This window comes from Anabrus simplex, chromosome 13, assembly GCF_040414725.1.
Source record: "Anabrus simplex isolate iqAnaSimp1 chromosome 13, ASM4041472v1, whole genome shotgun sequence".
NCBI lineage: Eukaryota > Metazoa > Arthropoda > Insecta > Orthoptera > Tettigoniidae > Anabrus > Anabrus simplex.
This window is the reverse complement of record NC_090277.1, coordinates 103,636,629-103,652,411: the sequence shown is the minus strand read 5'-3', so window position 1 is coordinate 103,652,411 and position 15,783 is coordinate 103,636,629. Positions and strand designations below refer to the sequence as shown.

At 39.7% G+C, this 15,783-nt stretch overlaps 1 protein-coding gene across 1 annotated transcript in view; it reads left to right on the top strand.

The window, feature by feature from the left end:
• The window catches only part of LOC136884874 (F-box/LRR-repeat protein fbxl-1), a 43,956-nt gene extending 30,808 nt beyond the window's left edge, over positions 1-13,148 (top strand). Inside the window, exon 2 of the mRNA XM_067157167.2 lies at positions 11,528-13,148. Within this exon, the coding sequence (XP_067013268.2) occupies positions 11,541-12,791 (1,251 nt within the window). The 5' untranslated portion in view covers positions 11,528-11,540 and the 3' untranslated portion in view covers positions 12,792-13,148. The remainder of the gene's footprint in view (positions 1-11,527) is intronic.
• Positions 13,149-15,783: the final 2,635 nt, after the last annotated feature.

The following is a 15,783-nucleotide window of genomic DNA, read 5'->3' as shown; positions in this document are numbered from 1 at the left end:
TACTGGAGGCTCCCCTCTGTCCATGTTCATTTGGAACACCACACGGAGGAAGAAAACAGTATTCTCACTGAGGTGTTTCAGCATCTGTTTGGGGGCATCATAGGCTGTAGGGGCAATTAGCGGGTGCACTTTGTGGAGAAAACATTACATTTTATTCCAATTTAGCTGGCTGAAACAAGAAATTATTAAAACAAGCCATTTGTACAAGCCCTGTTGTTAAATCAGCTAATTATTTCCTTTATTTTCCGGAAAAAAAAAAAAAAGCTGTTCATGCGACTAACTGATTTGTATAGTGCCACAGAGAGTAGTGGAGACTTTGCAGGAAGGGTAGCAGGGGTATATTTTTTGCCAAAGTCATGGACACTGAGGTATGATCCTATGATGATTCTATCCTCTTTGGATACGATTCACCTGCTTGCCGCGCACATTCCTTAGTTTGGCAGTCTCTTTCATGTCTGTTAGTTTCTGAGTGTATAGTCGAATACTACATGATTTTTAATTGTATAATCACGCCGTACTTCTATTTAATACGGGTGTAATTATCATTCCTATATCCCACAAACCCGGGTACTTTGTAGGTTTACACATTCCCCCCCCTCCCGCCCCCCACTTCTAATTCCCAATCACCGCTACTGGTCATAGGTCTGCGTTTCGAGGAACATCCTGGGTGTTGGCATTGCCTGTGATTAATACCCACTATGTGAGGAATACCACGGGATAGTGCAGGTTTCTGTTGCCTATGACTGGCGCCATTATGTGAGAAACGGATTTTCAAGTTTATAAGTATCTTAACAAAAATATACATACATTTTGGTACTTTTCCAAATAGGGATAAACATGAATGGTTATACTCTTCTAAATATTTGAGTGTGATTGATAGAATCTGACGATGTTCTCTTTTAAGATCTACTACACTGTCACAGCAGGGGCAGAGGTAATAATCCCATGTGCCAGACTTGAGCAAAATAAAATATCTCTCGTGTTCCAAACACACAATCCCCTATGGATGGGGGACGCAGACAAAGAATACGTACACATCCCCTGCCTGTCGAAAGAAGCGACCAACGGATACTGAATTTCGAGCCATGAGATTACCTATGATTAGTACCACTATGAGAGAAACGCCATGAGTTTGCATTGCCTATGAGTTGCACCATTATGTGAAAAACACCATAGGTCAGCATTACCTGTGCGTAGTACCGTTACTTGTGATCATCCTGTGGGAGCGGGTGGTAGAATAACAGTCATGGTATTCCCTGCCTGTCATTAGTGATGGCTGAAAGGGGCCCTAAGGGCTCTGAACTTTGGAGCGTGGGTTGGCAACCACAGAGCCCTTAGCTGAGTATTGGCATTGCTTCCACTTACTTGTGCCAGGCTCCTCACTTTCATCTATCCCTATCCAACCTCCCTTGATCAAATATTGTTCTTTCCTGACCCAGACAGTATTAGGTTCCTGAGGCCTATTTGGGAGTCTTTCACTTTCACGCCCTGTTTTTCCTCTCTCATTGGTGTTATATAGAGGATGGTCTCATATTTATACATTTGGAGAAAACTGACACGATATAATTTTTGTGTCAAAGATACAATGGTTTAAGCGTACAAGCTACAATTTACAATTCCTTCGATGGGAATGATAGTATTTCCATTAAAAAAGTAAGTTTCCTCTTATTCACTCACCAAAACATAATATATTCACTTAACCCTAGACCTGGCACACTGGTTGTTTTTGTGAACCAGCACGCTATTTTACGCCTAGAACTGTCAGTCTTTCACCACCTCGCAACTAATACCCTTGCTCTCACTCTTCACCTTCAGTTCAGTCAAGTTTCGACAACAGTGGAAGCGATACGTGTGTAATTATTTCGCGCGAACTCTTGGAACCCGAAGCTGGTTGACCGTCAACCGCGTGCCTGGTCATGTAAGTAAAATTTATATCTTTAAAATTTCTTTTTATCTGTACTTCTTGGGTAATTAGGCAAAGTCAGGCGTAATTACATGTAGTATATTTCTATTTTAGGTCTCGTTTTAAGACATACCTGACATTTTGAGCCAGTTGTCCGATGAAATAGAGGACTCTGCCTTGTATTTTTCAGATGGGGAGGAGGAAATTATAAACGTATCGGATCAGGATCATAACAGTGATACGGAGCAGGAGGCTGATTCGGACAGTGAGATCTATGAAGATGATAACGAAAGGGAATTATCTTCGGGAGAGATGGAGGAACAATGTGATCCATGACTGATTATTCAAAACTTACTTTGAGGGTAAAAGCAAGGAATATTGTAAAAATACTACCAGGACCGGAAGGGGAATCGAGGAAGGTATCAACAGAAATTGACTGTTTCATGCAGTTGATAAATTCTGAGATGGTCGATGAACTATTATACTGGACTAATTTGTACATTTCTAGGAGGCAGGAGGAAGTGAATTACAGCCGTGAGCGTGATGCTAAATTTGCGAACCGCAGTGAAATTATGGCATTGCTCGGGGGATAAGGTGTGAAAGATTTCTTGGACATGGCAACAAAGTTTACTTTTCTTCCAGTCATTTTTTTTGCTAATATATCTGATCATTTCATTGTATAATTGTGCAAATATTAAAATATGACCATTATTTTAATTTAATTATGTATCTACTGCTTAACTCATTTTAAATAGGCACAGTATTCATGTCCCTATGAGAATTAGTTCAAGTGTTCATGATTATCCATTTTAAGTACATTCATAATAATCATTAATACACGTTTTTAATTTTAATTGGAGTATAAGATTGAAATAAAATATAAAATGCCTTTAAATGAAATGTTTATGCGATTAGAAGCCTGCAAATGACTGAAAATGTAACTGGTTGACAAAGTCAACCGCATGCCCGGTAGTGTGACATAATTGGCGCGCCCAGTTTGGGGTTGATTGAACAAGTTTACTGCTTGATTTTGCACAGTGTTGTAGTGTTATGTAACTTTCCGTTCCCCTGTTCACTGAATTTCTGCAAATAGTATTTAAAACTCATCTATCTGGTGTCCGATGATAACAGCTAGCCTCAATGGTAAGAGGAGTTGCAGCACAAGCAAGGATGCAGATATTAACTATCCAAGAATAAAGTTCAACAACAATGTATATATACAGTATGCCTTCAAATAATAATCTAACTGATGTTATTCCAGTAAACATGATTGGATTGTTGGTGAGTTTATCAGATAATTTAAAGCCAAAGCAAGCATAAGCCACAGATTGTCCACTATAAGTTGTATTATATTAAAAATGTTTCTAAAGCACCTCTTAAAATATCAGATTGAAAATTGTAATTCATTATGAACAGTACAAAAATATTTGAGGTTGTTAGCCAAGCTGTTTATTGTATCCGGTCAAAACACATGAACTGCAATGAACATAAATAGCTTATTTCTTACAATGTAAATAAAAAATGACATGGATTTCTGCCCTCCTTTAATTATATTCTGCCTTCATTTGAAACTCACCGAGCTTGATAGCTGCATTATATGTTATTTTGACAGTTTATGGTCTAATGAATCTGGAAACAGGACAAGTAGCAGGACTTATGATTGGTGAGGAAAATTTTCAGTATGTAGCTGAAAAGACAAACTTATACTATGAGCAGAATTCACATTCTCATAACGTATCCCCTAAAACACTAAAGTGGACTAATGTCACTATCAGGGAAATTAAAAAAAATATTGCTCTGTGTATATTGATGGGGCAGGTGAAGAAATCATGTCTGGAAGATTACTGGCCAACCGATCCCCTAATAAAAAAAACCCCCCATATTTCTGAAAACTATGAGCCGAAATAGATTTCAACATCTATTCAGGAAGGCCACTAGAAAAATACGCAGTAGTCCTTCAAAAGATAGTGAAGTTCTGACAGTTTATTTGAATGCATGCACTCCAGCTTAGAGGTAGTTAGAAAGTGGCCGGGAACAGGGCTGTGCATGGGGTGAAGTGCACCCGGTCCGCAATGTGTTAAGAAAAGAAACTTGTCAACATCTTCTTATGCTGATTCTCATTTCTTACAATGTAAATAAAAAATGACATGGATTTCTGCCCTCCTTTAATTATATTCTGCCTTCATTTCAAACTCACCGAGCTTGATAGCTGCATTATATGTCATTTTGACAAAGTTTATATAAAATATACTACCCCATTTGAACTTGACACATACGCATGAAGAAAGAACAATACTTCTTATGAATTTCACAAAACCTACATGATTGTCTTATATCTTTTAACTTTTACATTTTGAAGTGTGCTATTGTCTTATTTGCATGTAATGTATTTTAAATTTCATCAAATTCAGATTCACATTACTCATTTTGACAAAGTTTAAGCCTAATAAAAAGTGTACTGTATAAGCACATGCAGCTACATTTAAGCATATTTAGTCGACTAAAAACAACGCAATATGAAAGTCTTTTTAAAGAACTTTTACTGGTAAAACTTGAACGTTAATGCTATATTCAAGGTCAGGTGTAAAGAACAAATTTATCATGTGTTGTAATTCTTTTAATATGTTAAAGATATATATCTTTTTAATATATTCTTGATCCTCTAAACTTAGACGTAAGAAGGAGAATTTCACTTCTAGACATACTACCTAATGTCTATCAAATATGACATATGTATTTGTAAGATACAACTGTTAAAACATGTATTCTAATGTGTATGTATATGACAGCTGAGGATGACTTGTGAAAAGTCGAAACCGGTCCTGTTTTAAAAACATTAATAAATTTAGTATTGATAAGGTGGATCTCTTTCTTTCTATGACATACTATAGACATCAATACGGAACATCATGAAATTTATTAATCAAGATAATAATGCCAACCAGGCAAGACGTAATGCGTATAGATACAGAAGCATTAGAATCAAGTTAATGAATACCACCAAGAATATCGCCTTTCTAAAAGAATGCCTTGCCAACAACCTAACTCCTAAATTTCTTAGGAAGTATAACAATAAGCACAGAGTTACCAATCAGACTCGATAGCTGCAGTTGCTTCAGTGCGGCCAATATCCAGTATTCGGGAGATCGTGGGTTCGAACCCCACTGTCGGCAGCCCTGAAGATGGTTTACCGTGGTTTCCCATTTTCACACCAGGCAAATGCTGGGACTGTACCTTAATTAAGGCCACGGCCGCTTCCTTCCCACTCCTAGCCCCTTCCTGCCTCATCGTCGCCATAAGACCTATCTGTGTCGGTGTGACGTAAAGCAAATAACATTTCAAACTCTCGTATCGGCGGTGATCGAGAGTGACTGGGAGACCTTCATGGTCTGTGACATCACTGTGTCTGAAAGGCTAATTGCCCACCTGCTTACAATGCTGTGTGCCCGTGGGACAAAATGCCCAGAGTGAGCACCTCTGTTCTAGTGTATGGGGCCCCTCAACGGGATTTCTTGATATGAGAGCTGGAAAAAATTCGAAGGAAAGCAGCATCGCTTGTTCTTGGGTAATATCCAACAAAAGAGTAGTCTTAGTATTATGAAAATGTTGCAAACCTTGGGCTGAGAATTAATAGAAGGAAGGAGACGAGCTGCTTGACTAAGCAGAATTTTCTGAGCTGTCAGTGGGGAGATGACTTGGAATGACGTTAGTATAAAGATAATTTTTAAAATGAATTACAAACAAAATTTTCCACCTATTCAATACAAAATATTCCTGTTTCAAATGGCTTGTCTAAAACATTACATTAAGAAAGCACTTGTTTTTGACGTTACTCGAGGTCATCTTCAGCTTAAAGATTACTAAGAAAGAAGATATACATATAAAACAGCGATACAGAAATAACAAGATAAAAAATTACACAGATACTATAAAACTCAATATTTCAAATGTATATCATTCTTCAAAGTACTGTATATACATGTTACGATGAAAAATTAACTGGAAGAAGTTCCTTAGAAAAATGTAGGGCTGTATTCATGAAATCGTCAAATGTTTTCTGTTGTTTTGAATTCCGAACAGAGCACAGGTGTTTTAGATTACATGATTTCCTTGTGAAATGTGACAAGGTTAACCAGCAATTACCGTAAAGACCAGCCTACTATCAATCATTGGCATGTATATTCAACCACATATGTCAACAGAGGACACAATCAAAAGAATAACAGAGGCCTTGTCACAAACGTAAACAGATGATAGAGTAATCTTCGCAGGCGACCTAAATGCAAGAATAGACAAACCAACCATCAGAACAGAATTGATTAAAGAGGCTCTCTAAGAAGCCGGCTATGTCCTTGTTAACAATCCCTACATGAAAACGTACATAGCCTCGAATGGAAGCAGCGCCATAGATTTAGTCTTTTACAGAGGTGCAGACATTAAAATATTCAGTCAAAAAGCATTATGGACTTAAGCCATAGCTCCGATTTGGAAACATATACCAATCTCGACAGTCTTTGAAATTACTCATAAAGATCAATTGCCAATACAACCAAGTAAGAAAATATCCAGGAAATTAGATCCAGAGAAACTAAGACATATCGGTGATGAGATAGATAAAGCAAAGCTATTAGTTCAACGACATGAACTAACTGAATCAGTGGAAATGTGTACAAGAACCCTTCACTCATGCCAAACTCACACGAAAGTAAGGAGATCACAACCATGGTTCAATAAAGACTGTTACAATGAACGGAAAAAGACCCTCCTGGCACTACATCAAGCGAAGAACACATCGAACCCGAGTCACCTGGCCCAATATGCCGAACAAAGAAAGAAATATAAATCGCTAATCAAGAAAACAAGAACGGAGTACATTGAGGAAGACGCCAGGAGACGTGCTGCAAACGCCCAAAATGACCCATTCCTAGTGCTTAGGAAACCAAAAACTTCAGTAACAAATAATATCTCAATGGAGTCATGGGAAAACCATTTCAAAAGCATTCTCAGCCTCCAACACCGATCAACAGCTTTTAAATTAACTCCAGTAACAATGACGGGAAATCACATCCCCATAATGAGGCAGGAAATATATAATACAATAACAGCAGCAAAAAATGGAAAGGCCCCCGGCCCAGACAGCATTTGCACAGAACACCTGAAGGACTCTCTACCTGTCATGCTAGACTACTGGGTAGAACTATTCAACACATGCATGCACACTGGGGAAATTCCAGAGCAATGGAGATTGTCAACAATCAAAATGATATTTAAGAAAGGAGACACTGACAACCCTGATTCATATCGAGGTATAGCCCTCGAAAATACATCATTCAAAATCTTCATGAAAATCTTAACAATCAGGCTTGCAGAAGAAATAGACTCCCAGATACCAGAAAATCAGTTCGGCTTCCGAAAGGGAAGAAGCACACTACATGCCGTAAAATATCTAATAGAACAGGTCCAAGGTACATTGAGGCATCCAAGAAAGAAATATTTTGTAGTCTTCGTAGACTATCGTAAGGCTTTTGACCTTGTTGATAGAGCAACACTCATCCGGAAACTCAATTACCTAATAGGAGCTACACATCCGATAGCAATCATAATCTCGAATATCCTCAAATATAACTATGTCCAAATATCAGACAACATAACCCTATCCAAAAACGTAACTCAAACAAACGGATTCCTACAAGGTGACCCAATCAGCCCAATTTTATTCAACATCATGACAGCAGACATCACAGAAATAATCACAGATACCTCAGCATTGCTTATACTTTACGCAGATGACATGGCAATAGGCTCAGAAAACATAGAAGAGCTCCAAGAGGTCCTCAATAGGCTCACATCATGGGCAGAAAGAAACGGTTTGCAAATAAACCACAACAAAACTAAACAAATGACCTTTAGGAAAGGAGGAAAACATGCACCTAAAAATACAATAACCATGCACAACAAACCTCTGGAAGTAGTGCCGAAATTCAAGTACCTTGGAGTCACCCTCCAAACTACTATAACATCCTACAATATCCACGTCAAAGAAAGAGCAGCTGCAGCAATAAAAGCCATCTACAACATTCAACAACCTCAACAAATATCATTGGGTACAGCAATGCTACTGTTCAGGACAGACATATCACCAATAGCAACTTATGGGATTAGCATCACCTGGGAAAAACTCGCACTCAGCGACCTGATGACAATAGAAAAAGTCAAGGCCCGATATCTCAAGAGAATACTAGGCATTGGGAAGTCAGCCCCTTCAAGGTTAACGTATGTTCTAACCAAGGAGGACTACTTCATTGACGATATCAAAACACAGTTTTGTCTACCAAACACCAAGCCCTACGAGAATGCACGCCAAATTTTAAACGAGAAAAGGAATGCTATTTGATCCGACTTCTATTCCACGGACGCTATAATGACGGAAGAATGGAAGCAAGCAAATTACGAGCTACGGCACGTAATTACACGTTACGAAACTCATGGATTTCACCACAGATTCTGCCAAACCAAAAACTTCCACCAGCCGAACGAAGACTGTATATGTAACTTGTGCAATGATCATTGTGAAAGATACCATGCACAAAACTGCAAAATGAGGACAACCTCAATAATAAGAATGGCATTAGCATAGTTGACCATCTGTACAAAAACTGTTTTTGCACATTGTGCGCTTTTCATTTAATAATAATAATAATAATAATAATAATAATAATAATATTGTCTTTTTTCCAGCCCCGTACATGATGGTTCAAGGCGGGTTGATGTCGGCCTTCGTACTGACTGCGAATTGTTCAGAGCTTGCATTTGCTAGGGAAAAGCTCTCCTGAAGATGACCTTTAGTAAAGTCAAAACATGACTTCTCATAATATAATGTTTTACACAAGCCATTTGAAATGGTAATAACTTTGTAAGATTTTATTTGTAATTGATTTTAAGATTTATCTTTATAGTCACGTCAGTACAGAACCAAAAATGAAATTTATTGTACGTAATGATATTGGTTGACGAATAAACTTTAATGGAGTTTTAAAGTATTAAAAAGTTGTTCAAGAGGAGAAATTGGGACAAATATTTTTTTAAATTTGTTATTTGCTTTACGTCGCACCGTCACAGATAGGTCTTATGGCGATGATGGGATAGGAAAGACCTAGGAATGGGAAGGAAGCAGCTGTGTCCTTAATTAAGGTACAGCCCCAGCATTTGCCTGGTGTGAAAATAGGAAACCACGGAAAACCATTTCAGGGCTGCCGACAGTGCGATTCGAACCCACTATCTCCTGGATGCAAGCTCACAGCTGCACGCTCCTAACCGCACTTTACTTTACTTTGTGAATAAATATGACTGATCGTCATTCTCGTCAGCGTCTAATTTTAACCGCCTACCAGTCAACTTAATTTTTAGCAATCTTACTACTTGTTCATCACAGTCTGTTGCTTTGTCCATTTTACTTGTATTAGCAACTTTTATGTCAATAATTTTAATACTTTCACCTTTGTAATTCTTTACATTGTAAAAAAAAAAAAAAAAAAAAAGAATTTTAAAACCAACATTGTTATTTTGAATGTTAATTTTAGTCTGAGACTCTTCAAGACTTTTTATATCAATTTCATCTTATTATATGTTATTGTAAGTGCTTATTTTTATTCCGAGGTTAAGACTATGGCTGATGATGCCTTCATACTAGGTGAAACATGTTCCATTTTTAGTTAATTCATCAATGTAAATCATCCAAGACAATGACTTATTGTATTGATTAGGTGGTCAATTTAATAAATAACTTGCTGTTATTATTCTAATCAAATATCATCAATACGGATCAAAATGATATTTATTACATGTAATTCAGCAACTTGAAATAATAACATTAAGTTATTATTTCAATCAAATATCATCAATACGGACCAAAAATGATATTTATTACATGTAATTCAGCAACTTCTCGAGATCTTCTGCAGTCTCAGATAAAATAACAATATCATCGGCAAATCTCAAGGTTTTGATTTCCTCCCCTTGGACTGTGATTCCCTTTCCAAATTCCTCTTTGATTTCCTTTACTGCCTGTCCTTTGTAAACATTGAAAAGGAACAGAACAGTTGAGAATTGCAAAAATTCAGAGAAGTCAGAAGTTGGGAACAGGAGTGGACAAAGTTTATACTGTGTGGAATTGCAGAGTTATCCCAATTCGCAGGTGAGGTGGAATAGCTGCTCATAACTGTGTGTCCTTCTTTCTTATGATAGGAAGTATTTTTTCCAAAACTACATTAAAATCATGTTGAGACGTTCTCAGAAAGTTTTTTAATCCAATCCTGTTTTCTACTTTTAGCTCATTCAGAATGTCATCTACATTGTGCCTTTTATTGAGATGTTGTTGTACTGACGTTCTCCTTTCCTTTGTTCTCAAGAACTTGTAAGAAGCAGCAGTGGTAATACTAAAGGTCAAATCCTTTTCATCTGAGTCTATTGTCCTTGTTTGAAAATACAAGACACCATCTGAATTTATTACCACAAACTGATATGATGAACTACCTGTATATAAACAAAGGAAGTCAAGTTTAATAATAATGTTATTTGCTTTATGTCCCACCAACTACTTTTACGGTTTTTCGGAGACACCGAGGTGCTGAAATTTTGTCGCGCAGGAGTTCTTTTATGTGCCCGTAAATCCACAGACACGAGGATGACGTATTTGAGCACCTTCAAATATCACTGGACTGAGCCAGGATCGAACCTACCAAGTTGGGTCAGAAGGCCAGCGCCTCAGCCCAGTGAAGTCAAGCTTAAAATGTTTATATAAGTGTGGATCCAAATTTCAATTGAAACAGTATTTAACATTTAATGTGGATGGATAGTGTCACCAGTTAACATTTAACAGTTTTTACATGTTGTTAAATGTTCTTTCTTTATTCGTGTCAGAAGTATCAACTTATAGATATTTAACAAAAAGCAACATCTACATTTCTACTATACAAATATACAAGTCTATTATACAATCACAGATAGAGCAACAATATTCAAGAGCTAGATGATGCTTGCCCAGTATTGGGCGACGTCAATAGCGTTGGGGGAGGCTGCAATCAAGTCTTTCATAGTGCACATTGAAGGACATAAAACACACTGACATAGATGTTGGATCGTCTGCTGCTCTCCGCAATCACAAAGTGATGAATCACTTGAGAAGCCCCACTTCCGCAAGTTTACTTTGGTTCTGCCGACTTCTGTACGGAGTCTGTTAAGGGCTTTCCATACTGTCCACTTCTCCTGGTGTCCACATGGAAGACTTTCCTTTGGCTCTATCCAGTTGGAAAGGTGGTGGATTCTTTCTTTCCACATTGTGACTCTAGCATTCTCTGCTTTCCCCTCAAGGTTGACTGATGTTAATCAGTGGAGACCGGCCTTGTACAGTTCACCCATCAACAGATTTGTTTTTGTGTAGACTGATTTATTATTTTAGTGAAGGCTACCATTTCCTCTTCTCAGACACCTCTCTTGGGCTAAGAAATCATATTCGTATAATGAAGTCTTAACCTAGAGATATAAAATCAAACAATCTGTGCATGGTATGTACCACTTGAGGTAGAATCACATTAAAAAATTGAAATATATTTCCTTTCCTTCCAGCTCTTGCTAGACAATGGAGGGGAACCCAGGTCTTCTTCCTGCCGATGTGCTGCTGAAAATATTTTCCTACTGTTCCTACCTGGATCTAGTGAGATTCCAGTTCGTCTGCAGATGGTGGCAGGAGGTATCCAGAGTCAAACATTTGTGGAGGGACATTGTGTATCGACCATGCTGGAACGACAGTCCCTGGAGGGTCATACGCAACTTGAATGCATCCCCAGAATTACGAGCTCTTGATCTGAGCGAAGTCAAAAATAGAACTGTTACTAAGAAACTATTCATGGAGATAGTGAACGGGTGTCCCAATTTAGAACAGCTCACTGTGATGTGGGATTGCTTATATGAGACATTCCACTTAAAAATGAATAAGATCAAGATCTTGACTATAAATGGTTACGATAACTGTGTTGATTTAGAGTACCTGCACTGTTATTTTCCCAATGTTGAACACTTAGACTGCCGTTTTTCCCAGATCAGAGAGAGTGCCCTGGAGAAGTATTTAAGGAAGAAAGAAAGCCCCTTGCACAGTGTAGGTTTTCCCTGTCAAACGTCGGGTTCTGCCTGTATCTTGCCGTACTTGTCAATGTGTACAGACTTGAGAAGTTTAACTCTGCGTGGTACATGCAAACAAGCTGGATGCTTACCTAGCCAGGCAGTACAACATTTGAAGCAGATTTTGTCTCTAACACTACTAGAAAAAGGGTGGCCATTTGTCAAAGACTATTTGTCATTGTTAACGTATTTCCCAAATCTTATGGTTCTAGAGTTACACAAATACAGTCTACACAATCGACAAGTGTTGCTTGTGGTTTCTGAGACTTGTCCTTTACTAGAGAAGTTGACTCTTTGCTCTACAACTTGCATCAGGGATCAAGACCTTCAGTATGTTTGTAACTTCAAGAAGCTTACGTTCCTATGTTTGAGGCGCAGCCCTTACATAACAGATGCCTGCATGGCCCACATCCAAGCAATTTTGGAGTTAAGATACCTCTGTATTTCAAACTGTGAACAACTAACCCCACAATGCTTGTTCTCTCTATGTAACTTTGATAAGCTTCAGACTTTGAAGTTTGATCTTCAAAACCTTGATCTTCCTGCCGATCTCAGTAACTCTTGTGTGAAGAATCCAGATCTTCACATCTTGTTGTACAGATGCAAGGATGTTAATGTGCTCGATTGCCTTAGAAGTCAAGGATTTAGGGTGTCGTTGGTCAAGTGGCTCACAGGTGTGGAGGACTGCTGTGGCTCACATTTCGTGCTATGAGTTCGGCTATACTTTTAGTGAATATTTGAGTGAACAGCTGAGGTGCCAGCTTACAGCAATCGTATGTTAAATAGTCTAAAGCACCAATCTGGTTACATGTGAAAGGAATTTGACATAAAACTTTGTGAATTATACAAGTAAACCAACTCCAGAACACTGTGTGTACTGTACCACTCAGGGGGGATATGTGGAACATAAGAGAGTAACTTCAAGTGGTTTTAATGGAAATAAAACATTTCTGTGAGTATAAATGGAACATAGAGCTTATAATACCAATATAAATGGTCCGTTATTGGACATTATAAATGTTCCATCTAACTCATTCCTGGTTGCCAGCGTTTCGCCCCCGTGTGCTAGGCTGGGCTCATCAGTTGGTACCTAGCACACCTACCAAGATGCTGGCTAGTGCATACCGTGGAGGCCACTGCGTAGGCTAATTGTAGCCACAGGCAGTGCCAATGCACTATGAGAGACTTTGTCTCATGAGAATCAACATCTATATCATCTGATGGCCAAGCAGGCATCAATTTTTGATAATGAGACAGTCTCTCATAGTGCATTGGCACTGCCTGTGGCTACAATTAGCCTACGCAGTGGCCTCCACGGTATGCACTAGCCAGCATCTTGGTAGGTGTGCTAGGTACCAACTGATGAGCCCAACCTAGCACACGGGGGCGAAACGCTGGCAACCAGGAATGAGTTAGCTGGAAACTTTATAATGTCTAATAACGGACCATTTATATTGGTATTATAAATTTACTCATTCGGAACAAATATTTCAGATTCCCTATGGGAATCAACATCTATATCATCAACATAGAGCTTAACGTGAAGTTTTTTAAATGAAATTCAATGTTTATAAGACATTGTCAGTGTAAAGATTTGATAGAGTTTAATGTGAAGTTGTTTTAATGGAAATAAATGTTTGTAAGGCATTATGAGTATGAAGATTAGATAGAGCTTAATATGTGTTGTTTTAATCCAAATAAGTAAGGATTGTGAGTATGAAGAGCTTAATGCATACCGGTAGTTGTTTCAATGAAATTGAATGTTTAGAAGACATTGTATAAAGATTAGATAGAGCTTAATGTGTTGTTTTAATGAAAATAAATGTTGTAAGACTTTGTGAGTATGGAGATGACAGAGAGCTTAATGTGAAGTCATTTAATTAAAATCATTATTTTTTCTTTACTTCTTTTTTTCTTTTTTTCTTTTATACTCAATTTGCTTCACGTTGCATCAACACAGATTGGTCTTTTGGTGACGTTGGCATAGGAGTGAGAAGGAAGCGGCCATGGCGTTAATTAAGATACAGCCCCATAATTTTCCTGGTGTAAAAATTGAAAACCATCTTCAGGGCTGCTGACTGTGGGGTTTGAACCCACCATCTCGAAGATGCAAGCTTACAGCTGCGTGCCCCTAACCGCACAGTCAGCATGCCTGGTAGTTAAATACACTGACTGACAGAGCAAATGCAACACCAAGAAGGAGTGGTTCGAAAGGGATGAAAGTTGGGGAAAAAACAGAGGCGGCACGGACGAATAATTGATGTTTATTTCAAACCGATATGCAGGTTACACAATGCGCACGGCATCGACTCAGTAGGATGTAGGACCACCGCAAGCGGCGATGCACGCAGAAACACGTCGAGGTACAGAGTCAATAAGAGTGCGGATGGTGTCCTGAGGGATGGTTCTCCATTCTCTGTCAACCATTTGCCACAGTTGGTCGTCCGTACGAGGCTGGGGCAGAGTTTGCAAACGGCGTCCAATGAGATCCCACACGTGTTCGATTGGTGAGAGATCCGGAGAGTACGCTGGCCACGGAAGCATCTGTACACCTCGTAGAGCCTGTTGGGAGATGCGAGCAGTGTGTGGGCGGGCATTATCCTGCTGAAACAGAGCATTGGGCAGCCCCTGAAGGTACGGGAGTGCCACCGGCCGCAGCACATGCTGCACGTAGCGGTGGGCATTTAACGTGCCTTGAATACGCACTAGAGGTGACGTGGAATCATACGCAATAGCACCCCAAACCATGATGCCGCGTTGTCTAGCGGTAGGGCGCTCCACAGTTACTGCCGGATTTGACCTTTCTCCACGCCGACGCCACACTCGTCTGCGGTGACTATCACTGACAGAACAGAAGCGTGACTCATCGGAGAACACGACGTTCCGCCATTCCCTCATCCAAGTCGCTCTAGCCCGGCACCATGCCAGGCGTGCACGTCTATGCTGTGGAGTCAATGGTAGTCTTCTGAGCGGACGCCGGGAGTGCAGGCCTCCTTCAACCAATCGACGGGAAATTGTTCTGGTCGATATTGGTACAGCCAGGGTGTCTTGCACGTGCTGACGAATGGCGGTTGACGTGGCGTGCGGGGCTGCCACCGCTTGGCGGCGGATGCGCCAATCCTCGTGTGCTGACGTCACTCGGGCTGCGCCTGGACCCCTCGCACGTGCCACATGTCCCTGCGCCAACCATCTTCGCCACAGGTGCTGCACTGTGGACACATCCCTATGGGTATTGGCTGCGATTTGACGAAGCGACCAACCTGCCCTTCTCAGCCCGATCACCATACCCCTCGTAAAGTCGTCTGTCTGCTGGAAATGCCTCCGTTGACGGCGGCCTGGCATTCTTCGCTATACACGTGTCCTGTGGCACACGACAACACGTTCTACAATGACTGTCGGCTGAGAAATCACGGTACGAAGTGGGCCATTCGCCAACGCCGTGTCCCATTTATCGTTCGCTACGTGCGCAGCACAGCGGCGCATTTCACATCATGAGCATACCTCAGTGACGTCAGTCTACCCTGCAATTGGCATAAAGTTCTGACCACTCCTTCTTGGTGTTGCATTTGCTCTGTCAGTCAGTGTATTTGTATGACATTGTGAGTATAAATGTAATATAGAGCTTAATGTGAAGTTCTTTTAATGGAAATAAATGTTTATAAGTCATTGCAAGTATAAAGAAAACGTAAGTGACTAACTTGAGA